Genomic DNA, 26,323 nt, shown 5'->3' on the forward strand with positions numbered 1-26,323 from the left:
TGTCATCAAGTAAAGTCCTATGAACCCAATTCGTGCTAAATCTCAAATTGGCACGAGATGAATGTGATATGATCGTATCTGGTTCTTAAGACAATTTCACCTGTTGCTGTAATTTTTGGATCCGGTCGCTCGTGTAAAACCCGAGTTGACTTTCGATTCGATCTAATAGTGCCCATATCTTGGCCTTTTTTGCAACGGAGTCGATGTGTTTTGCAGCTTTCGATGAATGAGGATGTACCACAAGAAGTGCGCAGAGAGACAACTCACCATAGAAAAGTGGCTGTACTGCCTGCACCAAGGCAGCGTCGGAGATCGGTGATAGTGCTATGCTAGCGATCGATTGCGCGTGCTCAAGAATTTTGGACTGGATCCCATCAGCGCATTAACATAGTACACATCATGTTTTAAGCATGACACACCTTCGATCTCCAATCTGTAGACAAATGCAAGTTGCAGCCTTCTGTGAGCAGCAGGAGGTGCGCTAGGTGATACATACACATCGCTGCAGCTACATGGTTGTGTCTTAGATTGACATACCGCCAGTTTAGCCACAAGGGTCCTTCTCACCTGTCGAAGGAACAGCAAACCAGAGCAGGAGGAAGCCCTCTGGTGAAGGGCGCTCGTATGGTATACCGTAGAACGCGCCAGGCAAGCTCTCGAACCAGGCATCCAGTTCACGTTCCAAGCAGGCTCTGTTGTCGGCAAGTGACCTGACAGATAGCACGCATCCTTTTCGAAATGTATGTGCTACCGTCTTAGCCAATAACCATACCATTTGATTTCCCAGCCGACCCTCTTTCGTTTCGTGTTCATCCCACGAAACACCCCATTCCTCGGGCGGAAGCATCGTGGGACACTCATGCACCAACGCCATGGCGACGTCCTGACGGGCATAGATCCAGAACGCTGCCCCCGTGATGCCGGTTGAAGTGGCTCCGCATGCATGAGTTCGGATGAGAGTCAAAGCGCCAGACACATGACGCTGGTGGTCCAGTCCTGGGAGAGCGAGGAGTTCGTAACTACTCAACAGAACCGTCGCTGCAAGGTTATCTTCCGGATACGACGTTGGAAGTTCCAACGCGGCAATCAGCTGTTGGAGACTTTCCCCGTAGTATCGGGCGGCAGTGGCCCTCCAGATCTCCTCTCGGTCGGCTATGCCGACCTGTCGAGCGATCAAAGCACAAATTGCATTCATCAATAATGGAGACTCGACGGCGCGTTTTACGACCGCTCGTTGGAAGTTCGATTCGTCGTCGAATAGGTCCATCCATTTTGCGATGCCATTTTGGTATGCTTGGACCAGCGAGACCTTTTCGGAATCTAGAGCTGGTGGTACGGGGGAGGCTGATTCTGGTTGCCTTGAGGATGCCACGGCTGCATCGTCGATCACATCCCAGGCTGATGCGGGGCCACCACTCTCCGCGGCTGCGGCTTTGAGGGTCGAGGGGCACCAGTTGGACGGGACGATAAAGTCGGTTGGCTCACACTCTAGATTCAGTCGCTGACATCGACCGCAGCGAGGCTGTTGCTCGTCACACTTGTGATGACTTGCTCTGCAGCGAATGCTCATGTTACCTCAGCATTTACTCCATCGATTCATTTGGGAGTCACAGCGCTCACCATCCTGAACCACTGGTTAGTTGACGGTGCTATATGTCAACATGAATTTAGTTACCTCGCCTGCTCCGCTTCCTGGTCTTGCTTCGGACGTTATGATGCATATTCCAAGATGCGATTCACCGGTACTTCTGCCCGGGGTGGGAAGAATCCGTTGCCCGGACTCTGAGCTCCCTGAGGGGTAAACAGGAAAGTGAGGCATGGCGAAATAATACGACCGACACCATTAACCGCCCCAGTCACCTGACTCGGCGGACTGTCGACCGATGGCTTTATGCAAGGAGATGTGAGATCATGTGACTGATTCATTCTATATTACATTAAGACCCCCATAGATCTTACATTATCCCCGCCTTTATCGTTACACCCTCGAGGGCAAGAACTGCAACTGCTTTTCCACCCCTCCTTCAGATCAAACCCAAGCCGCAGCCATACCCACCGCCGCCCCCACAAGAGGCAGAAGACTCCGGATACCATTCAAAAAGACCCACCTCTTCAGCAGATCACTGCTCTGAGTCTCTTCCGCAGCGCTCAAATCTTTAGACGACTGCGCCAGGCTCATGAGAGCATTATTCGTCTTCCTCATAGTGGCAATTGTAAATGGCACAATGCTCACAGTTAATACTGCAGCCGTCGAATAGAACCCAGCAAGGTTATACGTGGTCGGCCGAAACAGTGGTCCGCCAGCGCGAACCGACCACGCGAGGTACAGAAAAGCCGTTGCAGTGGCGGCTGCAATCGGGGGATTTTGAGTCTTGCCCTTGTTGTAGAAACTGTGCCATAGCTTGACGATAATACTCGTGGGCACTGGAGTCTCATTCTGGGTTTCTACCAGGGCTGGCACGGCGATTAGACTGAGTGCCGCTATGTTACCTGGTAATGGCGTAAGTTAGGAACTTCGTTTCATGGGGGGAGAAATGTGGGGTGAGGTACCTGATAGCCATGCTGCGCCGCTGAGGCCAATGGCTTGGGCGATACGGTAACTAGCCGGATGCGTTGACATGGTGATGACTAGGAATGGTATTAGGCCAGGTGGGTAATGAGGTTTGAATGTATATCGTCCAATTTCTTGAAGACGAGCTTTTATATTAAAGCAGAACACCCCTAACCGAAACGGCTATGACGACACGATCTTTTTCCAAAATCCGAGCGTGCGGTGAAACAGTAAGTAATACTTGTATTGTTACTTACTGTTACATTGTATTGATCGAAGTCCAGCAAAGGAAAACTCGAAGGAGTCGGCCACCTTTCCAATCAAACAACTCATTGCAATTGTGACAATATGTCTTTTTGTTATGTCTTCAATCTGCAGTTCCTAAGCTCATCCAATGTGCTTCCGCTGTGTGCTGGGTGCAATCTTTGGGGGCAACCGGGCATTTGTACGTGTACTAGCCGTAGCTTTTCTTTAACCGGTGTAAAACAGGACGCAGCTCCACTAGGTATGCTTTCCATATTGGGTTCACGTCTCTATGTGTGCAGAGTATCCCATCATCGTATCTCTATATATACTCCCCTCTATGTAGATAGTTTTGACAAAAGCAACTGGCTTTGTGCGCAGGAAGCACATAACATATCTGCCATTGACCAGAGATTCCCCCCCTTCCTCTACAAATCAATCCAGAAACCTAGCTCGATTATTCTCCACCCACTGCCGAAATCCCTCTAAAGGACGATGAGCATAACTCAAAAAGTTCTCACGCGCCGTGCTGGCCTCCGGACTCTCAAGGTACAAACGGGCACGATCAAGAACATTATATAGGTGCCACTGGACCATCAGTACAGGAACACCAGCTGCTTTCATACGCGCGGCAGCTTCCTCCCTGGAGATCTTTGTAACTCGAACCTCCTTGCCCAGAACATTCCCCACGATATTCACCGCATCCCTCAAAGTCATCTTCTCAGGCCCAAGAAGCCGAACAATATGTTCCTGGGCACCATTGACCAGAATCGTCCCAGCAACATGACCAATATCCTCCGAAGAGATAAAGTCAAACGTCGCTTCGGGATTAGGGTGCTTCACTTCTCCTTGTAAAATAGCCTGCTTTTCATGCAAGATATTGCTGGCGTAGAAAGCAGGTCGCACGGCGACGTAGGAAGCGCGTCCGTAGACTTCCTCTAGTGCGATTTCCACCTGGGCGTGCTCCCAGGGGACTATATCGGATGGATCCACTGCGTGGATGTCGGTCAGGATGATGAAGCTGCTTAGGAAGACGATGAACTCGACTCCGGCTTCCTTGAGAGCTCGGAGAGCGCTTCTCATGTAGTCTGGGCCGGAGAAGATCCCGTAGATGAACGCAGCTTGTGCGTTTGCCTCGCGAACCGCGGTCTTCAGGGTACTGGGTTGAGTTAAGTCGGCTTGGTATTTTTTGAAAGGGAGGTGGTCGAGTTGGGGGATTGGTTTGGAGGTATTGCGCATCGCTAGCGAAACTGTGGCTCCCTCTTGGTGGGCTTGGAGGGCGGCGGCAGAGCCTACATCGCCGGTAGCACCGAAGATGATCACGTTGGTGTATTTGGGCATCGTGAAGGAATTGATATAACGAAGGAGAATGAATATCGATGGGAGTCCATACTTGTTGTCAAGCAGGGTATTTATTTATTTCGATTTCTTGTCAGGGTTGAGTTCTTTCTCAGTAAGCGGACTCTCGCCGGGTTTTAGAATCTGATCTGCGTCCGGTCCCAACTCCACCCTGTATGCTCGTAGTTTGTTATGTACAGTTGAAGCCGATGGACTATAAGACCAAACTGTACTTTGTTGACGTGGCTACGATCAATGGCGTGGTCATCGTTTGCGGACATGACCAAAATCCGCAAAGTCCGCAAAGCCCGAGCAAAAATTATGTATTGTATGTATGATACATACCTCTCGCTGTAAAGTTGTAACAATGCTCGATGTAACCCGAGTCAGGCTACCGAGCAAAGAAAAGAAATTCGATTGCATTATCATTCAAATATGATTATAATTACCCAGTTTTCCGGAGTATATCGTTCCTGGATTCACGGCTAGGTTACAAAAAGCTGGGTTATAGCATACATTGAAGATAATGAAGAGGATCATAAACCTTTTCACCCTTATCGGCAGAATCGTTAGCACCCAATCTTCAACTGTTTTGCATACAGTCCTTGCTCATAGAAACTAGATGATCATATTGCTCTGCAAGCTGTCATTCTGTATTTGGTTCAAACATGTTAAGCAGCTTATCGCAATCAGGTGGGCTTTGTGGGGCCACCGAACGCCAACGGGGAGCGTGTATAGTTACCCCGACCCCGTCGCCCATTTTGATGATCATCATCCAGGGTTTGATTCAAGTGGGTCATGAAGGAAATTCTGCACTCGTTCTAGAAACCTAATTCTGCGGTCTCTATACTCAGTAGAGACGCACGGACCAGGAAGCCACCGGCTTTTGCAGAGTTTGCACTTAACTATGTCTGGCAATGTATGCTTCGGTGGCTACCATCTCGCCGTTGTCGATCCTTGACCAGTATTTGTATTTCCAGAAGCCAGAGAGGTATCAAGCTTCGAAATCATAGAATTCCATATGATAAGACGCGGTGTAGCCCATGACCGCTACAGTACTTGAACTGCAACCACTCGCAACCTCAAAACAATCGCTGAAACATACTAAAACTGCAAGCACCGCTCACAATACAAAGCAGATAGGTCCAGTCTCACTCAATATACCCCAAATCGCGAAACGCTCTTTCCAAAATCTCCCGAATGGTCTTCTCTTTCCGCTGATTATAATTTACCATGGAATCTCCCGCTCGAGCCGTCTGTTCCGCCGCTTCGCGTTTCACCGCAGCATACAACTCCAAATCCGCCGGGGTTTTCAATAACCAGTCACGAAAGATCCGATGTCGGGCCACTTCGGGCGAATCAGGTCCCCACACGTGCAGATTCACATGGTAGGCGTTGGGCCAATTCTCCACAAAGAACCGGTGCTGGTGCCATTGCGGCTCGCGCAACAGAAACCGAAACCCAGCTGCTTCTAGAGGCTTCACGTAGGATGCTTCGTCTGCGATGTCTTTCACGGTCAGATCAACATCGATGATGTCTTTGGCTGGGAGGCCGGGGACACTGGTGGAGCCGGAATGGGCGATGTCTAAGGTGAATGGCCCAAGGGCGCCTTGGATGCGCTGTTTGACTTCGGTGAATCTGTGCGGCCATGCGGGGTTGGGGGCAGAGATGGTGATGGGGGGTTCGGTGATTCGTGAGGCTACGCGCTCCGCGAGGGCGGGGTTGTCCTGGAGGGGTGTGAGGATTTCGGCGATTGTAGCGGGCATTCCAGGGATGATGGTTGAGTCCGGGGTGATGATGGAGGGTGGAATGGAATGGATGGAGGCTTAATCTGGAGAGATGGCTTATTAATGCATGAGTATGGTACTCGAATACAGCCCTTTCTGTTATGATGATTATGCGCTGCTTGTCGGAATGATCCCGGGTGCATCGGGAACACATTTTACCACTTCAGACTACTGTTTCCATCCCTTTCAGGAAGACCGGGATTCTTTCGGCAGCACCGAACCAAACTGCTTTTAGCTGTCGGACGGGAACATCTTCAGCTCCGTGTCTGTAATGTAATCGTATCACCCATCAAAATTGTTTCCATGTCTCCTAGCCGATATGCCTAGGATGTGCCAATACTAGTAGGTAGGAGACACGACAAATCAATGTATCCCAACATTTGCCATATATTCTCCCATACTGGAAGACGCGCACTGCGAAATCAGGTGCCCAATGCAAAACGAGGAGTGAGATAAATAGGCAACATGTGCCCGCGTAGAGTATCCAGACAATTACCTCTCATGAGGTAGATTAGGTCGTGATTCATGATTAGGTGTAGCTCTTCAACTCAAGCCAGGTTTTAATGCAGCCCCGACTACCACGCGGCAACGACAAGCAGATACTCATAAGAAGACTGCGGACACCTTCCACACCCCATTCTTTGGGTATTAAGCAGAGTAGGTACCTGCACCTTGACCCCTTCATGTTTTGAACGCAATCCATGTCGGAAACGAAGCTCATGGCAGCTTGGCCGGAATCATCCATTGTAGAGCATAACCAAAGTGGTTCATAGGATTCCAGCAGCCGACCTCGACGGATATGCCAGGTGTAATCATCCTTTGGGCGCAAAGCCTCAAGGAAAGGGAAGACCGAATTCACCGATGGCATGGAAAAGGCTATGAGATAATCAATATCCTTACGGTAAGTGAAGTGGAATGAACTAACCGTCAGGTCGGAACCTTATTCGCAGGATTATCAACTCTAATGGTTCATCGTTGGGAGGTCGGAAGAGCGCATTCATAATCGCTGATTCAGTGATCCCAGTAGACTTAATAAGATGATCACGGAAATCTATATTTTTCGACCTGGTCAAACCTTAGCTTTCTGTTAATGAATTGTCTTTTAGCACCAACCGTTCTAATATATGCTGTCCAACCATGGCCTGTTCGCTCTCTGATATATCTTTTAGAGAACGCGGTAGCCTAAAATTGACCAAGTATGGTGTGACTGGAGAGAAAGTGTATGAAATGGAAAGGTCATATAAGACTGTATCGTAGAAGTCTCCTGGAAGTCTGAAATGATCATCTCGTACATCACCATGAGTGATCCCGAGTCGGTGTAATGCTAAAAGACGGCGAATACGGTCATGGAAAAGACTATTATAGTACTCCATTTCGAAGACACTGAGGAATCCTAGACCGCTGAGCTGATTCCTGAATCCATGACTATCTTCTCTGCATGTCGCTAGGATTCGTCGTGATGCAAGCTTTGGCCTGACAGCTTCGAGCACAACAGCTCGAGGGTTGATAAAACCAGGGATGAAGTTTGATACACCAAAGTCAGTGATGACACCATGGAACTGAGGGAAATAGATTTTTTCGGAGCTTGGACACGACGTCTCAATGCGGTGATATACTCGAGCTTCGTTGACATATGGGTCAAGTTCATGTTTTGCCTCCTTGAGCGTCTTGGGTACGCGTGGAGGAAAGCGTCGAAGCTGGGTCAGTGCATCCGTTTCAGTGTATTCCGGGAACTTTAAACGGTATCAGCCATCTGCTGAAAGCGTCCTGTACCTGATACACTTACTACTTTGGCCACAAATTTGGGGATAAATGTCGCTTTATACTGAACGAGAAGCCACAGGACTTGAATTTGATACTGGCTAGAGCGCAGATTGGCACCCACTGACCTTTCCAGCATCCAGTTTTCCTGCGACACAAAAGGTCTGAAATTTTGCCTGTCCTCATGAACTGCATTGATCCAATCTGGCGGAGACCGTTGGAAAAAGAATTCACCAGTGGACTAATAATGATATATTAATTCTTTTTGGAAAACAGATGGGGAGAAATATCCCAACCTTTTCTATCTTTACCTCAAAGCTCGAGTGAGAGAGTATCCACCTTAACATGATTAAACCCCAGACACAATCCGCCGGTATGATTCGACCGAGCTCCTCTCCCGTACGGGGCTTGTGTGGAACTTTCGAGAGCCATCAACGTTGGCACTCTCAATCTCCGACTTGCGAATTTCTGCTGGCAAAAGAAAGCCGCCTTTTATCAATACCTCCTGTCCTGAGTGACCCAGCCGGCATGCCCGCTGTAGGTTCTGAAACACCAATGCTTTGGCAGTGGCGTCTTGAGGGCGGCCAAGACACAGTGGACTCCCTGACCAGCCATCTGCAGGCGAAATCTCCTTACCAGTATGCCATAAAAGAAACGCGTTCTGGGTCCTATACTCCTTATCCCACGTGTAGCCGCTGCCGACGACCGTGGCTCTTTTGAAGAGCGTGCCGTCTGCTGTTCCCGTTGTGCAGCACCACTTATCGATGTAACTATGGTGGCAGACAGCATAAACACTCTGTTGCTCCAGTGCAGCAACGTATTCACCCCACTCAGTTACCTGTGGATACCCCGGGGGGCTTGCCAGCTCGACGAGCGCCTCGTCAGTGATCAATGACAGATCATGGGCGTAGCCGGCGGGGTATGGTCGTACTGCACTGGGGCGATCAAAGGTTCGTGTGATGGTCCCAATCTAGAGTCATCAGTAAACACCGAATGAGTAAGGGATTATCGACGTGGTCTTGCCTTGACATGAGAATTAGCGAGCCACACCCGCTTGCCGATCGGGCAGTTGGTCAGTACGTCTGGAGTGGAGAGGTAGGGGGGGACTTCTTCGTCCTCCACATGGACTGGGCGATAGCTCATGAGTGCTTCCTTAATTCGGGAGTAGAATCCTCGACACCAAGCCCCCACCTGGGACAGAAGGGATGAACTCGGGTTGACGACAAATCCATGTGTAACCGTGGTGATGGCGCTGGATCCATCAGGCAGTCGCAGTCTCAGGCCCATGCATCCAGCTCGACGATGCTCGTAGCCGCTGCCGGTGCTAACACCCACCCCCGCTGCCATCGGAGCAGCTGTACAACTGTAGTTGGCCAGTTCAAAGAATGCCAGCAGCCCCCCAAGTTCAATAGGCCAGGCACGCTCATAGGCCCTTTTGATCTGAATCCGTTTTTCAAAGAGCACAACTATAAACCCAGCGACTAAAACCTCGACGCCGACTGCTTCTGGGAAGCACTCCCGGATGCCATCCAGGTCATCGCGGGTCAAGAATCTCCTTGGATTGATGTCGCGGCCAAAGTGTGGGTACTGAAACACAAAGACCAACGGGCTTAGTCCTATGTATTCGCTGTAATGAGCGGGGTGGAAGTGGATGGGCTGCCCGGCGGCCTCGACCTTGTCCGCAGGGCCACCAACCACCCAGACAGGGGGCCCGAAAACCGATTCTGAAACCCAGACCTCCTCGTGGGAGGCCAGTGAAGGGTGGAAGCTCCGTATGAGACCTTCGTTTTCCCTGGTGACGGCTGTGGCCAGCTCCGCTCGCATGATGGCCACTTCCGCAGAGATGCCCAGCTGGCTTAGGGAGAGTGATTCTATCCAACGAAGTTTGAAGGGGCGGTTGTACTCCCCCGCCACATTTTTCAGTCGGTCTTGGTTGCTCTGAGGGATAGGAGGATACGGATAGTGCTCAATGCGTGGTCGCTTCGCGACACTCATCGGAGGTAGAACCATTCTCGAAGACAGTTTAACACCCACTGGGCAAAAGAGGATGAGCTGGGTGAACGAAAAAGAACATGAGCTGAAGGAAGGAGGATGAGCTGAAAAAAAGAGGATGGGCTGAAGAAAAGAGGATGAGCTGAAGAAAAGAGGATGAGCTGAAGGAAAGAAGATGAGCTGAAGGAAAGAAGGTGAGCTGGAAGAAAGAGGATGAGCCGAAGGCAATAGGATGAGCTGAAGAAAGGATGATGAGCTGAGAATGAGCTGAAGGAAGAGGATGAGCTGGAGGAAAGAGAGGTCGGGTGAAAGGAAGCTTCATTGGGGAAGGAGCGACGTGGTATGTTTTGTAATGAATGATCTGGGTGAACTAATGTCTACACCTTCATGACCTCATGTATTCTGTTCACTACGCTGGTACTACGGGCGTATTCACTGAAAATGACTTGTGGTTAGCTAGAAGTAGTATTCACCCCGAGTCTCCAGTATAGAATCTCTTCGCAAGCAAAGTCCCCGCCAACCGCCCAAACGTCAAACACCTCAACACCGACGTAAGCGGTGGATTTCCTACACAACCCAATAGTCAGCTCTCGTTCTCCAAACCCACCCAATCACCACCACCACCACCTACCGTTATAATACAACCCCGTCAACTCCCCCGCAGCCCACAAGCCCGGAATCGGAACACCCTTCGTATCCAAGACCTGCGAGTCGGTATTGACCTTGACCCCCCCAAAAGTAAACACCACCCGCGCCGTGACCGGAAAGGCATAATATGGACTCTCCAACGGCTTCGCCCAATTCGACTTGTTCACCTTCAACCCACTCGTCGCCTTTCCATCCAACTTCATCGGGTCAAACGGTTCCTCATTACAAGCGGCATTAAACTCCCTCACCGTCTTCTCCAGCATACCCCCATCCACCCTCAACATCTCCGCCAACTCTCCAATCCTGTCCGCATAAACCGGCTCCAGATCTGTCTCTCCATAAACCCACCCCGGTCTGAACCTCTCGATAATACTCCCATCGATAACCAAAAACCCCTTATTCTTCTGTTTCCGCCAGAGTTCAACCGCAATCCCTTCAAATGTCGCAAACAAATGTCTCTTCCCCTCATCACAGAACCTCTCTCCGTCCCCATTGACCAGAATCCCATAACTATGACCATAGATCGCAGCATTGGGCTTGTTACTCCTCGCATCCGTCAGCTCTATATGCATTCCATCGAACGACCCCGCCGTGGCGGCCCCAACACTCAATGCCATAGTCAGCCCCTGACCACGATTATACCGCAGCCCCGGGGCAATCAGTCCGAGGTTGTCGACATCACCCCCCACATATTGAGTCAGTAATTCGGGGTTTCCTTCAAACCCACCACAAGCCAACACCACCTCCTTGGCATAAAACGATTCAAACATCCCATTCTCCCTCCGCACCTTCACTCCGTTCACCCGTCCCACCCCATTAGTAAGTAATTCCCGACCCTCCGTCTCCCAAAACACATCACAATTCTCAAACCGCTGTATATGATTCATCAAAACTTGGATCATCGCCCATCCGCCCCCCTGGGTCATCACGAAATGTTGCTCTGTTTCGAATTCAAGAAGTACCTACACTCTCCATTAGCCAATCCACTCCTCCTGATTCCAAATCCAGAAAATAACATGGAACAGGGATAACGGGGGCATACATCCTTCTCCTCATGTCTCAAAAACCCCACCCCCAAACTCTCAATATACTCCACCGTCTTCCTCGCCTCTTCCCCCAATTTCTTGCAATACTCCATATCGGCTTGTCCGTTACTCACGCGGGCCATTTCATGGATCCACCCCGGGTCGAAGTTGAGGTTTTTGTCCAGGCGGAGGAGGGCTTCGGTCCAGCGGGAGCCACCGCATCGCTCACCATTTTTGCCGGCTTCGAGGAGGGCGATTCGTGGGGGTGGTTGGAGGTGGTGCGTGGCTTGGAGGTAGCTGAGGGCTGTGGTGCAGCCGGCGAAACCGGTGCCGATGATTAGGAGGTCGTATGTTGTGGTGGGAGGCATGTTTGGGGGTTGATCGAGGTGTAGAGGAATAGTGAAGGGTGAGGGGAGGTGAGGGAGGTGAGGGAGGTGAGGGAGGTGGTTGTCGCGAGTGGTGGAGTGGGGTATTGAAGAGGGTGTTATGGGCAGGGATTAAGCGGGGTTCTCTGAGATGGTGTCGGATGCAGTTGCATGTAGGGAAGATTAGTGGATGTTGTTTAGACATATCTCTCGGTCTATTCTCCAGACAAACGCGATATATCATTTTTGCCTACTAATCAGACCTCTGACAGGTTTTATTACTATTTGTGGTGTTGCATATCAGCACTGGTGTTTTATGTAGAACAATGATTGGCTATCTGGTAGTAGCCAGTCGGATCGGTCGAACGGATTGATTGCGGCTGAATTATTTCAGGATGACAGCAATATTGGGATGCACGTATAGTGATCCTGATCCTGGTTAAGGAATAAATCGATACCAAGAAAGTGTATTTCCGTGATTTGCTGGATTGTCTTTTACTATATATTTCTGTGCTATTGAAGATGGGTAACTTTGCTGGAATAAGGCTGTCGAAAAAGTGATCAAATCACTAGGCTGGATATATATAGCCAGGATTGTGACTGGTGAACGATAAGTCTTTACAAGGAAGATGCATTAGTAGAAGATTGAAGGGCTGTGAGAGGACACCGACCGGTTAAAAAAGCACCCACTGGTGAGTTGGCAGTGAGGGACGGCGGCCGGAGCGGAAGGCTGTGAATGGAGAGGGACTCCACCGGGGAGATTGCTGTGGCTCAGATGCATCACGTGACTTGATCTAGGAAATGCCCTGCTGGAGGAGGCAGGTACCGACTTTTTGACCTGTAGAGAACATTACATGAAGTATTTTCTCTATAACTCAATTCTTGACCATCTTTATAATCTATCGGTGCTTCATCCCAGCAATAACTACATCGTTGCTGCGCCACAGCCCTAGGCATCAACAACGGACCCCAACGCATTAATATCGTTGTTGTGGATGGCCCCCAAACCGCTAGATCGAGGCAGCATCCCCCGGTCTTTTGACAAGGATTAAATCCTCGGTCTGATGCACCGCCCCTTAAAACCCGTTGGCCACTCGCCCTTCTCTCGTCGCCGAAAAACAAAACCCAACCGCTCCCTCTGACTTCAGCCAACCATGGCCGAGTCTTCGGATAACCTTCGTCTCCTGCCTGCGGGTAAGCCGCCAGAGACATGCTCAATTGAGATATCATCCGGTGATGATAAAAGCGACTTCTGTCTGCAAGACCTTGGCACAAATCGCGATTCATTCCGCAGCAGTCTCGCCAGCACGCTCCCGAAAGCTGTCGATCATGACGATCAACCCGACGATGTGCCAGTGCCCACGACAAAACCTAAACGTCGATGCTCTTTGGTCTTTACCACCTTGATTGTGCTGGCCGTGTACACTACCATCTTTTCCGGCATCTTCTTCGTCATTGCCTGCGTCAAGCCCTTCTATGGCAGACTTATCGGCTCCAACGCCAGCCTGAATGCCTCCACGGCCTCCCTGCTCAGTGCCCTGATCGCCAAAACCATCGAGCTGTCTTATGTCACGGTCTGTGTCGCGTTCCTGGGGCAGCTGCTGAGCCGCCGTGCCCTAGCACATGGATCCGAGGGTGTCAGCATCGCAGACATGACCCTGCGCACCTGGATCACCCAGCCTGGCTCGCTGCTGATGCAATGGGAGACACTGCGCTATGTCGGCTGGACCACCCTCGGAGCCCTGACCCTCATCGTAGCCCTCGTCGCGATGCTCTACACCACCGCCGCCGAAGCCCTAGGTTCGTCCCTACCCCGTTCCCTCCCTCCCTCCTGCTAACTCCATCAGTATCCCCCAACCTAGTCATGGGCCCCGTCCAACATCGACTCCTCCAAGGCAACGTCTCCACTCAATACTCCAACCCCTACTACCTTGAAGATGAATGTCAAACCCCCATCACCTCCGCCATCGACCCCACCAACTGGAACTCCACCTGTCTGGCCATGGAGATGGCCGGCCGCGCATACCACGACTTCTACCAATACCTACAAGGCTGGGCTGAGCTCCTCGAAGACGGAAACTCCACATCCTCCGTTCTCGCCTATCGCCCGCAACCCAACGCCCTCCTCTACGACAACACCACCGTCAAAGGCCGCTGGATCGAAACCGACAACATGACCCAAGTCTCCCAGCAATACGGCCGCATGGTCAACAACATCACAGCGGCCTATCCCCACGGCGGCCTCTTCGCCGCCGCCCGTGACCCCGCCAACCGCATCCAACAACCCTCGGACCTCTCCGGCGAAGGCAAATACATCCTCTCCGCCTCGGTGCCCTCCCCAGCCGTCAACATCCTCTGCGCCGGCATCACTCACGACGAACTCACTCCCCTCATCTACACCGAATGGCCCACCCATGATCCCTTCAACGCCTCCACCTGGTACACCTCCGCCCCAACCTACTCCACCACCAACACCACCGCCATCGACTCCCTCTTCGGCTTCTCCTCCTCCCTCCCCGCCCCCGTCTTCCCCATCTACCCCCAACCCTACAACACCATCATCAACCCCAAAGTCCCCAACACCACCTCCATTTACGTCCTCGGCACCGCCCCGACCTCCCACAACCCCCCCTACGTCCTCTGCGGCATCCGGGGCAAACTCTCCGGCCGCTGTTCCGCCCGTTACGCCGTCGACTCCTCGGGCGGCGAACTCACCTCCCACTGCGAAGACCCGGCCGACACCCTCCAATACAGCCGTCTCCACCCAGACACCTCCGAATCCGAATACAACATGAACTGGAAAAGCGTCGCCTGGGAATGGGCCGATTCCGTGACCCTCGGATCAGGCATCATGGGCGATGACGCCAGCATCGAACGTCTCCTCATGGAAATGATCCCTCCATTCGACTCCTCCACCAACACCTCCACCCTGGACCCCACCATGCCCTCCCTCAGCGAAGCCCTCGTCGTTCTCACCGGCACTACTCTCCTCCTCGGAAGCCAAGACTCCCCTTACGTCCCGTACTGGAACTACACCACCTCAAGCCTCTCCACCCCAGCGGTACAGGTCTTCAACGCGACGCTCCAATCTGCTGGCTATGCCTCGGGACGAACAAGCGACTGGCAACAAGTCTTTTACGTGATCCTCGCTGTGGTCTTCGTGACGAGTATCGTTTGTCTGGGGTTTATTCTGCTCCAGGTGCGAGGACACCTGGTGACGGATTTCACGGAGCCGCCGAATCTCTTTGCTCTGGCGGTAAATAGCCCCGGGGGTGGACAGTGGACGGGTACTCCGACGGGGAGAGAGGCGGTGCCGAAGCTGCGCGAGAGGTGGCATGTGGGTGTGAGGGAGGAGAGTGGACATTATTTTATTAGGACGAGGGCGAGGATGGAAAGGGATGTACCTTAGACTCGAGTATAGACTACTTAGTGAGGTAAGGGTTGCATTGTTTGGCGAATTGTGCTTTACTGGCATTGAGTAACGTAGTAGTTAAGATAATTATTGGCGTCTTGGGTGGTGGCGGCGTGGATCTGAATATTTTGCACTTTTGGGGAAATTAGCAAGGGGAGTTGTTTATGTAGTATTTAATCGAAGCACCAAAGAATAGAATGAAACAGAGAGAGATTAAGTTATTAGTAGCATGTATATTTGTTACAATTTATTCACTCTTCCAACTATTCTCATAGTATCTATGAACTCTTCCGGTCTAGGTAGGGGTTTCTGACAATATTCACTACAGGGGAGGGAAAGATAGTAACCAAAAAGAAAAGGAAATTGGTTGCTATAGCAGCAGATTCCCTGCTTTAATACTCCGTTTATAAAAAATCCCATAATCTGGAAAAAACAACACCCGACTCCAATCCCCAAAGTGCTGCCCCTTTCGGCGTGTTTCACATTCCAGCCACAGTCTCAAATAAATACTCCCCATTCAGCCGCAGAGACACATCACCTGTGGCTAATGGCTATGCCTGTGGCGCGGCCGCCCGCTTGCCTTGCCCCGCCTGACAGGTCAATCCCAATCCCAATCCCACAATCTGTCAATTCTCTACCTACCTACCTACCTACCTACCTACCTACCTACTCCGTATTTCTATTAGATATACAATCTCGATCCCGTCTCTGGAATCTATCACCCGATCTATATCCCATGCCTTCGTTGGCATTGTCCAATTCGCCATAGCTTAATTCACCACTGCCCTCCTCGGCTGATATTCCCCTCTCCGAACCAGCCCACCCCGACTATCGAATGTGGCGGTCTCGCTGATTGGTTCCGGCTCAACTGTCCACGACAGCATCCCCCGTGTGATGAATCCGTCGGTGGATATTTCAGCTCGTCATGGTTAAGTCTGGAATTTTATATTTGAGGCGTTGGAGCCAAGGGGATGGATGGATGGATGGATGGATGGATGGAGGAGTCGGGATGGCCGAGATACGACAGGAGTCGCGGACGGGTCTTGGCGGGTGGTCGGTCGGTCGGGTAAAGTAGCCGCTATTGATGCGGGTGCGCTATGGGTTGATGGGCGTACCCAGGATTCATCCTCAGCTCGGATCGGATGTCTTGGATTAGATTGGGGTCTGTGTGGATTTTGGGAGGAATTGGCGATGGGGAGTGCCTTGAGGGAAAAGGGGGAGATATAAGAAGGGTCATCGCCGGTGGGATGAGTTGAGACTTGTTCTCGAGTGAACAACGCTTGGGTTACTGTTCTAACCTGACCATATTGTTGTCCTTGTTGGACACGATGAACGACCTTACTGGCCCTGAAATTAAGCGTCCGCCACGCCGACTCGTCCTCTGCTGTGACGGATCGTGGCAGTCGTCTAACCATGGGGAGAAGAATATCGCCTCGAACATCGCCAAGCTCAGTCGTGCCATTGGAAATTATGGCGTCAGTCCCGATGGCGAAATCATCCAGCAGATCGTGTATTATGATGCTGGTGTTGGCACGGGCACCAGTGCGACCAGCACCACCGGCAAGGTGATGGCTGGGATTCAGAAGCGCTGGGAGGGTGGATTCGGTCGCGGTTTGGAGGAGAATGTGTGCGAGGGGTATAATTTTATCGTGAGTACAACGTTCCTCTTCTACAAAAAAGACAATGGTGATGGCTAATCGCTGCAGGTCAATAACTGGTTACCCGGGGATGAAATCTACATTTTTGGATTCTCGCGCGGCGCATACACGGCTCGGGCACTGGCCGGGATGATCTGCAACATGGGGATCTGCTTCCCCGACATGATGGACGACTGGTGGGCCATGTATGAGTGGTATAAGACGCGAAAGGAGGTAAAGGAAGAGGAGAAACCGATGCCTCCGACCAATGAATGGAAGGGGACTTTTCATGCCATCACGACATCTGGAGCGTATGCGCAGCCAAAGGTGGAATTCAAGGACCATTTCTGGAAAAATGTGCCCATCGAAGTGGTCGGGGTGTTTGACACCGTTGGTGCCCTAGGACTGCCCAACAATAACTGGGTTGACTTTTCCGACTACAACGAATCCGAGTATGGCTTTCATGATACGAACGTGCACCCGCAGATCAAGTATGCTTTTCACGCTTTGGCTCTGGATGAGCATCGCAAGGCTTTTGAGCCTACGCTGTGGCATCTGCCTAAGGAGAACGACAAGACTAAGTTGTTTCAGTGCTGGTTCCCGGGATACCATATCAATGTTGGAGGAGGAAGCGATCACACTGCGCAGCATTATGGAGATTTGGAGTCCATGGCGAGTTTGTCGCTAGCGTGGATGATCGATCAGGTTCGTCGATGGACGAGTCTCGAGTTTGAGGATTACGCCTTGAAGCGGTTGTATCACAACTATGTCTCCACGATTTTCGATCTCTCCCGGCGGTCATTCAAGCAGGGTGACTCTCATCATCACTATAACTTTGGGCCGACCGACAAGGAAAGTGCCATTGGCGTTGCTGATCCCGAGAACCCCACGGCCTACGGAGGCTGGGGAATGGGCTATCGACCGGATAGCCTGGAAGGGCTCATGAAAATGGCTGGGTCCGAGGTTCGCACTCCAGGACAGTATAAATCCAAGAAGAAGGACGACAGTCCAGCGGCCCGGTTGACGACAGGGAAATTGACCACGAACGAGTACATCCACCCCGTCGTGGCATACGCCATGAGTCAGGCGTATCAGGACGCGAACGGAAAGACAGTGTTAAAGTACGAGCCCAGCGCACTGAGTGGATTCGAACGCGTCAAAGATCCAGTGGATCCATATCGTCCGAACGACGTATATATTGGAATATTTTGGCGAAAGGAGGTTGATGCCGACGAGCCGGGGCCAACCTCGTATGCGAAGAAAGGGTGGGACTATGCCAAGTCGTTCATCTGGACCCCCGAGCCGACCGAGAAGAAGTTCATCTATATCCGAGAAATGCCACTGTGGTGGGACGGCCGCGACAACTACATGAACGAGAGAGACTACATGCGCGCCGACTGGCTTGCGTTCAAAGCTCCCAGACTGGGATTCGATGAATCGGTCGAAAAGGACGTCGCAGCCTATTTGGAGACCATTCAAAATTCCGATGACCTGACAGGCCGGGAGAAAAAACTGCTGGAATTCCTCCAAGAAGCTGCTGATAAGTTGTACAGTAGTATCTGGAAGGAAAAGTCGCTGACCTATTCTTTGCGTGGAAGACCGTCGCCGGGACTTGAACAGGAGAAATCCGAACTGATGCGACAGACCGGGGCACGCACTCGGCAGTTTATGGGAGATCTGGATGAGGGCAAGATATGATGTTGATAGAGATGTGTTGATTTGTGATGTGGGTTGTCAATTAAATGTAATAATCATGTTATATGTTGAGCTGCGGCAGACGCCACATCCTTGACCAGAGATCATCCCTAGATGCGCCTAGTTTGTCAAGTTACCATTGGCTAGGCTCACAGATGCAGATACACTCCAGTCAGATTGGTCGAGGTACAGCACGATAAGAGATCGTCAAGTGGTCTGGTTACACAGATCAAGTCAGCACAGAGGGCGATTCTCTGCCCCCTCAACAGGGCATGCAGGGATCTGCACTTCTCTCCATTTTTCTGATTATGCTGATCTTCCAGTCCGTTCTATTGCTAGTATAAAAAAGCACACAGCTCAGCAGCATCGGAGAATTGATAGCTGTCCTGCAATCCAGGACAGTCAGCAGAAGCCACATTCTCCAGCCAGCGGTGTGCATCCCTTGCTTCACGATCGATGATCCTGTCTCAACATCATCTCCACATCTCGGTCCAGCTGGGTGCATCTCTTTAAAGGCCTGCATCCGTCTATCAGAACGCATCGTCAATTCCAAGCCGAGATCAATCGCAATTACCCGCCATGGAAATACCACGAGATGAAGCGCCCGAGCATATCCCTGGCACCGAGATAATGCGCGATGGAGAGCATCGTCTCGCCCATGGATCCAAGTCGGGGCTTGTGTGAGTGATCCAAGCCATCCCGGAATCATAGCTCATAGCCAAAGCCTCGTCCCGCAGCCTTCAGCAGACCCTCACGATCCTCTAAACTGGTCAATCAAGTGGAAACGCAAGCAAACCCCCCTCCCGATGAATCAATCTAATCATCTGCACCAGTCATGGCGATCATCCCCCATCTCCTAGCGACATTCGTCTCCTGCGCATCCGCCTTATCCATGAGTCCGATGTTCCCCTACTTCGCCCAAGAATTCCACCTCGACGATACTCAGCTCCTTCTCCTCACCGGGGTGTGTATTTTGACCTTCGCATACGCCAACTTCATCGCCGTACCGTGCTCCAACATCTTCGGCCGGCGCATGACCTACTTCATCTTTACCGTGATCAGTATCGCCTCGTATATATGGCAAGCTCGCGCGACATCCTATACCAGCTTGATCGTGGCACGAGTGTTGAATGGGTTCGGGGCTGCCATCAACGAGACGATGCCTGTACAGATCATCGCAGATTTATTCTTCCTGCACGAACGAGGACGCTGGATGATGGCATATTTGTGAGTTGACCAAACCCCCTCCCCCCTCCCCTAGACATAACTAACAGTGGCAGCTCCACAACCTCCCTAGGCGGATACTTAGGGCCCGTAATCTCCGGCAACATCACCCAGCGGTATCCCTCCCCACCCCCCACCCCCTACCATATCAAAACCTAACCCACAACCCCAGATTCGGCTGGCGCAGCTTCTTCTGGCTCTCCATGGCCCTAACCTGCTTCAACTTCCTCACCGTGCTCCTCCTCTACCCAGAAACCAAATACCGCCACGACCCGGACTGGGAACTCCACCAAGCCTGCAACCTCCCCACCCCTCCTTCCCAACCCTTAAACCCCAAAGACCTCACCCCCAGCATATCCCCAAAACCCCCTCCCCTATCCCCATCCCCAACCCCCACCCCAACCACGAACACGGCCGCCCCTCCCGCCCCCAATTCCACCTCTACCACACCCCAGACCCAAACTGGAAATCCCTCCTCCTCCGCGCCATCCTCACTCCCATCCGAATAACCCTCTACCCCCTAATCCTCTGGACGGCCCTCACAGCCTCCGGCCCGGGCAACATCGTCCTCCTCTACAACCTCACCGAATCCAGCGTCCTCGCCTCCCCACCCTACAACTTCACCGCCTCCCAAGTCGGCTACTCAAACTTCTCCTTCGTCATCGGCGTCCTACTGGGTCTCATCACCGCCGGCCCCCTCTCCGACCTCACAGCCATGCACCTCACCACCCGAAACAACAACATCTACGAAGCCGAAATGCGCCTCCTATCCCTCCTCCCCTTCGTTCTCCTCCTCCTTATCTCCGTCCTCGTGGGCGCATTCGCCATCACCAATCTCTGGCCCTGGCCTATCATATTAACAATAGGATATGGATTCAGCGGATTATTCAGTGCCGCGATCGCAAGTATTGCCGTTGCTTATGCGGTGGATTGCTATAAGCCTATTTCCGGAGAGATCATGGTTGTGGTCACCGTGGTGAGGAATACCTGTGGGTTTAGTATGAGTTATTGGGTGCCGGGGTTGGCGGGGAGGAGTGGGTTGGGGTTTCTGGCGCCGGCGTTGGTGCAGTTGGGGGTTACGGTGGGGCCGTTGGTGCTTGGGGTTGGGGTTTGGGGGTTTGGGAAGAGGTTGAGGGGGTGGACTAGGGGGTCGTGGGTGCATTTTTTGGGGGAGTAGGGTTATGTTGGTGTTGGTGTGTGTTATTGGGGGTGGGGGGTTTGAAAGTACAGATGATTATGCTTATAGAGGGTTTCGGTCACTCAATGGCAGATATGGTAGAGGACTGCTTGTACGCACCAGGGTTATGTATAGACTATGTACAGCGACTACTTCTATATGCATGCATTCATCACTCCTCTTACACCATCGAATGACCTTCCTTCTGATTACTTCGGACCAAGTGTCCATCGCTCTCGTCCCCCAAACTCTCCTCGATCGTATTGGTAGACTGCATCGGCTCCTCCAAAACATAATGCTCCACATCCGTCGTCTCGGTGATAAGTATACTGTTCAGCGCTCGAGGAACTCGCTTGGGGGGTGGATGCATCGGGATAGGAGGAGGAGCTGGTTGTCTGGCCCGTCGGAGACTCCACAACGTTGGGACATTGGCGACGATGGCGGAGAAAAGCTCCTCGATCGGGTTCAGCAGGACCTGAAAGCTCGGGTCGAGTAGACCGGAGTAGTTCCAGAGACGGATCGAAGTCACTGCGATCAGAAAGATGCCAATGGAGAAGGGGGCGAGTATCCAGAGGCGTCTGACTTAGTCAGTTTAGCTGAATGATCTTTCGAACGTGAGATACTCACTGGCCCAATGGCTGTCGGACTTTGAAGAGCCAATAAAAAGGGAGCACAAGGAGCATAGCATCAGTGATACAGTCCATTATTAGGAAATTGTCGATAGGGTAAAACTCTCGGGCGCAGGAATCTGCAATCGGGGGTTCCGCGGCTCAAGATTGGGTTTTTGAAGCATCATGGTTCCTGTGAACACGCACCTGGAGCAGGCTCAATCTGCCAGTATAGATACGCTGGTATGCATACGGTCAAGTAGACAAGCTCGATCGCAATGAAGGTAACGATCAAGATAGCCCAGGAGACCCGAATCCAAATGTATGGCCAGGGCAGCAAGCCCAGAAGCCGCTCAATGAAACAGAGGACGACGCCCTTTTGGGCCCATAGACTTGGCGTTCTCAGTATATTCCAGAACACGAATCGCTAGAATCATGATAGGATCCCACTCACTATGTGGCGTAGATGTACTGCCCAGCGTAGCCAATCTGGGTGCCAATCCGAAGGTGCTTCTTCTGGTTGGGTGACATGTTAGGCGCGTAATAGACCGCAGCATTTCCCCAAACGCTACAGAGGAGCGTGTCGCTCATGAAGTATACCAAACAGGGGCAGCAGAACATGGTCACCCGGTGGAAAAAGTACCGGGGGTTGCGCTTTCCTGGTAACCAACCTCAATCCGGGAAAGCCCGGCTTTTTCCGTGCCTTGTCGTCAGGGAGGGAAAATGGGTTGGGCCTATCCGACCTCTGACGCGACATTTGATAGTGAAAGCCAGCCTCGTGCATTCTCTGCAGTAGCCGCTCTCATAATTTTGGTCTCATACCCGGGCTGTGGGAAAGTCAGCTCCTTATATTCTGCCTCTGGGCCCTGGTAGGGTCTGCTTGGTAGGGTTTACAAGGCTTGTTGTCCCCTGACAATTGTCTGGGTGCTGGGGTTTCGAGGTAAGATGACCCACTACCCGGTGTCGCAGGGCTGGAAATACCTACCAACAAAGCCGTTCAATGACATTTGGATGCACAGGACAACCACCATTGTATCCCAGTGGTACAACGCATATGCATCCCCTCGAAATTGGCAATCAATGGAACGACTTCCAAGTTAAAGTCAAATCCGACCGTGAAATGCTCACCAAGCACCTACTCTACTATTCCGTCCCACACAGGCAACCCGAGCAACATCACGCGAGGTGGATACCCAGCGTGGAACCACCCACAGCATGGCAATTCTTCCAGTGGAGACGTGAATGGCCTGCTGCGTGGCATTCGCTGAAATCGTCAAAGTGGACTCGGCGAGGACCTTGGGGATGTCGGCTGCCAATGACTGATTGGCTCGGTGCACCCGACCCCCCCTCAGCCCTATAAGGCGCCTTTCTAAGAGACTGACCCATCAGCCCTACTGCCTGCGTTGCGAATGATCTCGCGAGAAAATCTCATCAGCCCTCTTATTGAGTCGCTTCAAGCCTTCCACAGCAGTTCTGTGTACCTTGGAGGACACCGGCTTGGATTTAGCCGCAGATGGCGGCATCGGTTGGGCCTGGACAGTGCTAGATACTCGCCATGCAGGTAGCTCTCGAGGTGAATGGCCATCACCTGCAGGCTAGCCAGAGAAAATGATTGCGACCCACCGAGGGGCCATGTTTGCCATCAACCTCCGTCCTCGTCGGCTCCCCATCGGCTCAGGTACTGTTCAGCTACACCCAAGGTCCTCACCAAGAGACTATAAGATCATGCATCACCAGGAGAATCTGCCATGCACCGTCATTCCCTTCCTACATCTCCTCCATCATTCCTGTCACCATGACTACCTTTAACGCGTCCGAGGTGAACCTCCACACTGCTAGCAAAGAGGACGTGCTGTGTTATTATGCCGTCTCGGAAAATGACTACAACGGCCACATGGGAGCCCGCATCTCCTCCATCTTTGTTATCCTCTTCGTCTCCACGGCCTTTACCTTTTTCCCAGTCGTGGCTAAACGCATGCCTGGATGGAAGATCCCTCACAGCGTCTACATCTTTGCCCGCTACTTCGGTACAGGTGTCATCCTGGCCACGGCCTTTGTCCATCTCCTAGACCCAGCCTACAAGCGAATCGGTCCCAAGACCTGTGTGGGAGTCTCTGGCTACTGGGCCGATTACTCCTGGTGTGCAGCCATTGTGCTCGCCTCGATCACGCTGATCTTCCTTCTCGATCTGGCCGCGGAGGTGTACGTCGAGCACAAGTACGGCATGCACCGGGATGAAAACGCCACCAACGCCTTTATCACGGGCGATCCCACCACCACCCATATCCACTCCAACCCCGAGGATGGCCATGGGTCCGCAGAAAAAGACACTCCCACCGAGACGACCGAAGAAACCTCGTCGGAAATGGCCGATCGCTCATTCCGGCAACAAATCGCAGGCTTCCTGATCCTCGAATTCGGCATCATCTTCCACTCGGTCATCATCGGTCTGAATCTAGGCGTCACCGGCTCCGAATTCGCGACCCTATACCCCGTGCTCGTATTCCACCAGTCCTTCGAGGGTCTGGGTATTGGCGCTCGACTCTCGGCCATCCCGTTCGCGCACCGCGTCTACCTCCCCTACTTCCTATGTCTGGCATATGGATTGACCACTCCGATCTCCATCGCCATCGGGCTGGGACTGCGAACCACCTACAACCCGGGCTCCAAGACCTCCTTGATCATCCAGGGTGTGTTCAACGCAGTGTCAGCGGGTGTGCTGATCTACAGTGCGCTGGTGGAGCTGCTGGCACGCGACTTTATCTTCGATCCTTGCCGAACCCGTCGTCGCTCCAAGTTGCTGTACATGGTGTTTTGCACGTTGTTGGGTGCGGGCATTATGGCTTTGATTGGAAAGTGGGCGTAATGAACCTGTATACAATCATTCAGACTGTATGAATTGATGGACTAGTCTTGCTAATAATGTCAACCGGTAAATGATAGTTAATTTTGATGCTACACTTCATCCAGTCCAGCAAGAACCCAACGGTCGCTAGAGCCAACGACTCGAAGGTTCAGATTCCTAGCTGGCTATGATAGGTGGAAATGGCATATTATAGACCTTGGTAGATTCGATGTCCCAAAGTAATCCTCTCGACTGAGAAACTTGCCTGTCAGGTCATCGCCTCCTCAGCCACATGATGTTGAAAGACGCCACACATGCACCGCCCTGTACATTCCCTTTTGGGAAACGGCCGGCATCCGAGGCATATTACTGCCTCAGGCATCAGATCACAGTCCCGGTTCTGCCCGAGCCTTTCCCGAGAAGCCAGGCAGTTGATAGACGTCTCTCCATCTCTCTTCTCTCCCATTACCTCAACTCCGTACCTCTGGTTTCGCTACAACTCTTCTACTGCTCGCGTGAAGACTTCAATCCAGATTATGATGCATCTCAATAAGCAAACCATCCATCATCATCACATACACTATGGGGCCATTCATCAACTTCAGGGGGTATAGACATTAGGGGTTCATATAACACAATTACAACATACAACAACAACGACAACACAAAAACCACTCCAAGCAGCATCCTCCCTCCACCATTACTACTACCTACCCACTCACAAACCCTCACACTTCATCCCTCCCAACACGTACAGTCTCTCTTCTCTCCTAAACCAAAGCAGCCACAACAGCCACCGCCGCCACCGGCGCAGCCGTAATCATCGCCGCCACAGGCCCAGCCCCAGCACCCCCAGCCGTCTCCGTCGCCGCCGGCGCCGTCAACGACTTCAACCCCCCCGTAACAACAAGACTATAAAACGAGCTCGTAGCCGTCTTATACGTCGACTTGGCCGATGTCGACGACGCCACTGTCGCCCCATCCGCACTCCCCGTCATATCCACACTCATAGTGCAAGTCACATCCTCGGTGTAAGATTTCATGGAACATTCATACCACCGGGTGAGGGTCAAATCGTAGCTCGACTTCGCATCTGACGTCGAGGCCGTGTACACCTGACTCACGCTGACGGTCTCGGGCCCTTGCACGATAGTGTAGGATTTCTTCATGTCGCAGTCTGTTTTGGGAGCGTCTTTTAGACAGCCCACTTCGAAGGTGGTTTTGACGGCGTTGAGATTGGCGATGCTGGCGCCGGTGCTGGTCCAACCGCCGTATTTTTGGTATTCGGCGTCCCAGGAGGGGCTGAAGACGCCAAGGACGGTGGTGGTGTCGGTGTCTTTGGCGGTGGTGGGGGTGGTGGTTAGGAGGAGGGAGAGGGCTGTGGTGAGGAGGATGGAGGGGCGCATTTTGTTGTTGCTGTTCGTTTATTTGTTCTTTGGTTTTGACCTTGAGAACGGAGAAGATGAGTGAGAGAGAGAGAGAAAATTTGATCAGATGGCCTGGCTACTAGGAAAAAGAGCGAGCCCCTTTCTTTTAGACCCATCCCAAGCTTATCGCATTTTCGGTCCGACCTGGGGCATCCATTACAACCGAGAGGAAATGACTCGAAAAGGCGTAGGAAGTATCAACGCAGAGCCTCTTGTTGTAGCAATTCCGCCAACTAGGGTCCGCAAACACGAGGGTCTCCAATAACGCTATCACAGTGTGCAGGGGTGCTGATTGGTCATGTCTCAGATGGTAGCATTCGGGGTTGTTTAGTGCAGCGTAGCGCTGAGCTAATGGGCTTTGGGCCCGCTAGGTAACCCTTCGGTTAGACACCTTATCCAGGGGGAACATCGAGCGGCCACAGACTTAGGTAAATGTTGGGTTGGGGAAGTACCTACATCGTATATATAGACTATTGTGTCCAGTTTGGAGTCGCTTTTCTCAATATTTTCAAGATCGTTAGCGTCGACCACAAGTCAACTGGCAAAGACAAATCTTCAGTATCGGACACATGATTGTCACCTGTCAGA

At 52.0% G+C, this 26,323-nt stretch overlaps 13 protein-coding genes across 13 annotated transcripts; 4 read left to right on the forward strand and 9 right to left on the reverse strand.

The window, feature by feature from the left end:
* Window positions 1-15: 15 nt before the first annotated feature.
* Window positions 16-1,831, reverse strand: BO94DRAFT_23664 (Zn(II)2Cys6 transcription factor). Its single transcript, XM_025606332.1, has 5 exons — window positions 1,676-1,831; window positions 1,621-1,624; window positions 568-1,565; window positions 420-508; window positions 16-364 (listed from the first exon to the last, which is right to left on the reverse strand). The coding sequence occupies exons 1-5, from the start codon at window positions 1,719-1,721 to the stop codon at window positions 86-88; spliced, it is 1,416 nt and encodes a 471-aa protein (XP_025468758.1). The 5' UTR covers window positions 1,722-1,831; the 3' UTR covers window positions 16-85.
* An 84-nt stretch (window positions 1,832-1,915) lies between these two features.
* BO94DRAFT_533872 (DUF1772 domain-containing protein) lies at window positions 1,916-2,654 on the reverse strand. The gene is made up of 2 exons (XM_025611411.1): window positions 2,551-2,654; window positions 1,916-2,490 (listed from the first exon to the last, which is right to left on the reverse strand). Exons 1-2 carry the CDS (start codon window positions 2,618-2,620, stop codon window positions 2,030-2,032), a joined length of 531 nt encoding a protein of 176 aa, XP_025468759.1. The 5' UTR covers window positions 2,621-2,654; the 3' UTR covers window positions 1,916-2,029.
* Window positions 2,655-3,197: 543 nt separating this feature from the next.
* BO94DRAFT_593192 (NAD(P)-binding protein) lies at window positions 3,198-4,331 on the reverse strand. Its single transcript, XM_025616167.1, has one exon. It carries the CDS (start codon window positions 4,133-4,135, stop codon window positions 3,230-3,232), a length of 906 nt encoding a protein of 301 aa, XP_025468760.1. The 5' UTR covers window positions 4,136-4,331; the 3' UTR covers window positions 3,198-3,229.
* A 756-nt stretch (window positions 4,332-5,087) lies between these two features.
* BO94DRAFT_514198 (GrpB family protein) lies at window positions 5,088-6,071 on the reverse strand. Its single transcript, XM_025609877.1, has one exon. The coding sequence runs from the start codon at window positions 5,896-5,898 to the stop codon at window positions 5,284-5,286; it is 615 nt and encodes a 204-aa protein (XP_025468761.1). The 5' UTR covers window positions 5,899-6,071; the 3' UTR covers window positions 5,088-5,283.
* A 161-nt stretch (window positions 6,072-6,232) lies between these two features.
* Window positions 6,233-8,027, reverse strand: BO94DRAFT_565037 (uncharacterized protein; the record flags this gene model as incomplete). The annotated part of the gene is made up of 5 exons (XM_025614470.1): window positions 6,233-6,795; window positions 6,845-6,984; window positions 7,033-7,652; window positions 7,706-7,921; window positions 7,992-8,027. The coding sequence occupies 5 exons, from the start codon at window positions 8,025-8,027 to the stop codon at window positions 6,449-6,451; spliced, it is 1,359 nt and encodes a 452-aa protein (XP_025468762.1). The 3' UTR covers window positions 6,233-6,448.
* On the reverse strand, window positions 7,925-10,041 carry BO94DRAFT_23768 (uncharacterized protein). Its single transcript, XM_025606341.1, has 2 exons — window positions 8,704-10,041; window positions 7,925-8,650 (listed from the first exon to the last, which is right to left on the reverse strand). Exons 1-2 carry the CDS (start codon window positions 9,688-9,690, stop codon window positions 8,030-8,032), a joined length of 1,608 nt encoding a protein of 535 aa, XP_025468763.1. The 5' UTR covers window positions 9,691-10,041; the 3' UTR covers window positions 7,925-8,029.
* Window positions 10,042-10,141: 100 nt separating this feature from the next.
* Window positions 10,142-11,771, reverse strand: BO94DRAFT_623177 (FAD/NAD(P)-binding domain-containing protein; the record flags this gene model as incomplete). The annotated part of the gene is made up of 3 exons (XM_025617133.1): window positions 11,363-11,771; window positions 10,304-11,282; window positions 10,142-10,239 (listed from the first exon to the last, which is right to left on the reverse strand). The coding sequence occupies exons 1-3, from the start codon at window positions 11,711-11,713 to the stop codon at window positions 10,142-10,144; spliced, it is 1,428 nt and encodes a 475-aa protein (XP_025468764.1). The 5' UTR covers window positions 11,714-11,771.
* Window positions 11,772-12,834: 1,063 nt separating this feature from the next.
* Window positions 12,835-15,332, forward strand: BO94DRAFT_533878 (uncharacterized protein). The gene is made up of 2 exons (XM_025611412.1): window positions 12,835-13,510; window positions 13,558-15,332. The coding sequence occupies exons 1-2, from the start codon at window positions 12,865-12,867 to the stop codon at window positions 15,117-15,119; spliced, it is 2,208 nt and encodes a 735-aa protein (XP_025468765.1). The 5' UTR covers window positions 12,835-12,864; the 3' UTR covers window positions 15,120-15,332.
* An 839-nt stretch (window positions 15,333-16,171) lies between these two features.
* BO94DRAFT_23803 (T6SS phospholipase effector Tle1-like catalytic domain-containing protein) lies at window positions 16,172-18,587 on the forward strand. Its single transcript, XM_025606345.1, has 2 exons — window positions 16,172-16,771; window positions 16,829-18,587. The coding sequence occupies exons 1-2, from the start codon at window positions 16,451-16,453 to the stop codon at window positions 18,455-18,457; spliced, it is 1,950 nt and encodes a 649-aa protein (XP_025468766.1). The 5' UTR covers window positions 16,172-16,450; the 3' UTR covers window positions 18,458-18,587.
* A 759-nt stretch (window positions 18,588-19,346) lies between these two features.
* On the forward strand, window positions 19,347-20,855 carry BO94DRAFT_555559 (MFS general substrate transporter; the record flags this gene model as incomplete). Its single annotated transcript, XM_025613810.1, has 4 exons — window positions 19,347-19,681; window positions 19,735-19,794; window positions 19,851-19,911; window positions 20,031-20,855. The coding sequence occupies 4 exons, from the start codon at window positions 19,347-19,349 to the stop codon at window positions 20,853-20,855; spliced, it is 1,281 nt and encodes a 426-aa protein (XP_025468767.1).
* Window positions 20,856-21,036: 181 nt separating this feature from the next.
* BO94DRAFT_623181 (uncharacterized protein) lies at window positions 21,037-22,239 on the reverse strand (the record flags this gene model as incomplete). The annotated part of the gene is made up of 4 exons (XM_025617134.1): window positions 21,918-22,239; window positions 21,671-21,855; window positions 21,483-21,603; window positions 21,037-21,433 (listed from the first exon to the last, which is right to left on the reverse strand). The coding sequence occupies exons 1-4, from the start codon at window positions 22,082-22,084 to the stop codon at window positions 21,037-21,039; spliced, it is 870 nt and encodes a 289-aa protein (XP_025468768.1). The 5' UTR covers window positions 22,085-22,239.
* An 885-nt stretch (window positions 22,240-23,124) lies between these two features.
* BO94DRAFT_533880 (zinc-regulated transporter 1) lies at window positions 23,125-24,371 on the forward strand. The gene has a single exon (XM_025611413.1). The coding sequence runs from the start codon at window positions 23,259-23,261 to the stop codon at window positions 24,327-24,329; it is 1,071 nt and encodes a 356-aa protein (XP_025468769.1). The 5' UTR covers window positions 23,125-23,258; the 3' UTR covers window positions 24,330-24,371.
* A 330-nt stretch (window positions 24,372-24,701) lies between these two features.
* Window positions 24,702-26,054, reverse strand: BO94DRAFT_533881 (uncharacterized protein). Its single transcript, XM_025611414.1, has one exon. It carries the CDS (start codon window positions 25,712-25,714, stop codon window positions 25,079-25,081), a length of 636 nt encoding a protein of 211 aa, XP_025468770.1. The 5' UTR covers window positions 25,715-26,054; the 3' UTR covers window positions 24,702-25,078.
* Window positions 26,055-26,323: the final 269 nt, after the last annotated feature.

The sequence above is a fragment of the Aspergillus sclerotioniger genome (assembly GCF_003184525.1).
Source record: "Aspergillus sclerotioniger CBS 115572 chromosome Unknown BO94scaffold_10, whole genome shotgun sequence".
NCBI classification, from domain to species: domain Eukaryota; kingdom Fungi; phylum Ascomycota; class Eurotiomycetes; order Eurotiales; family Aspergillaceae; genus Aspergillus; species Aspergillus sclerotioniger.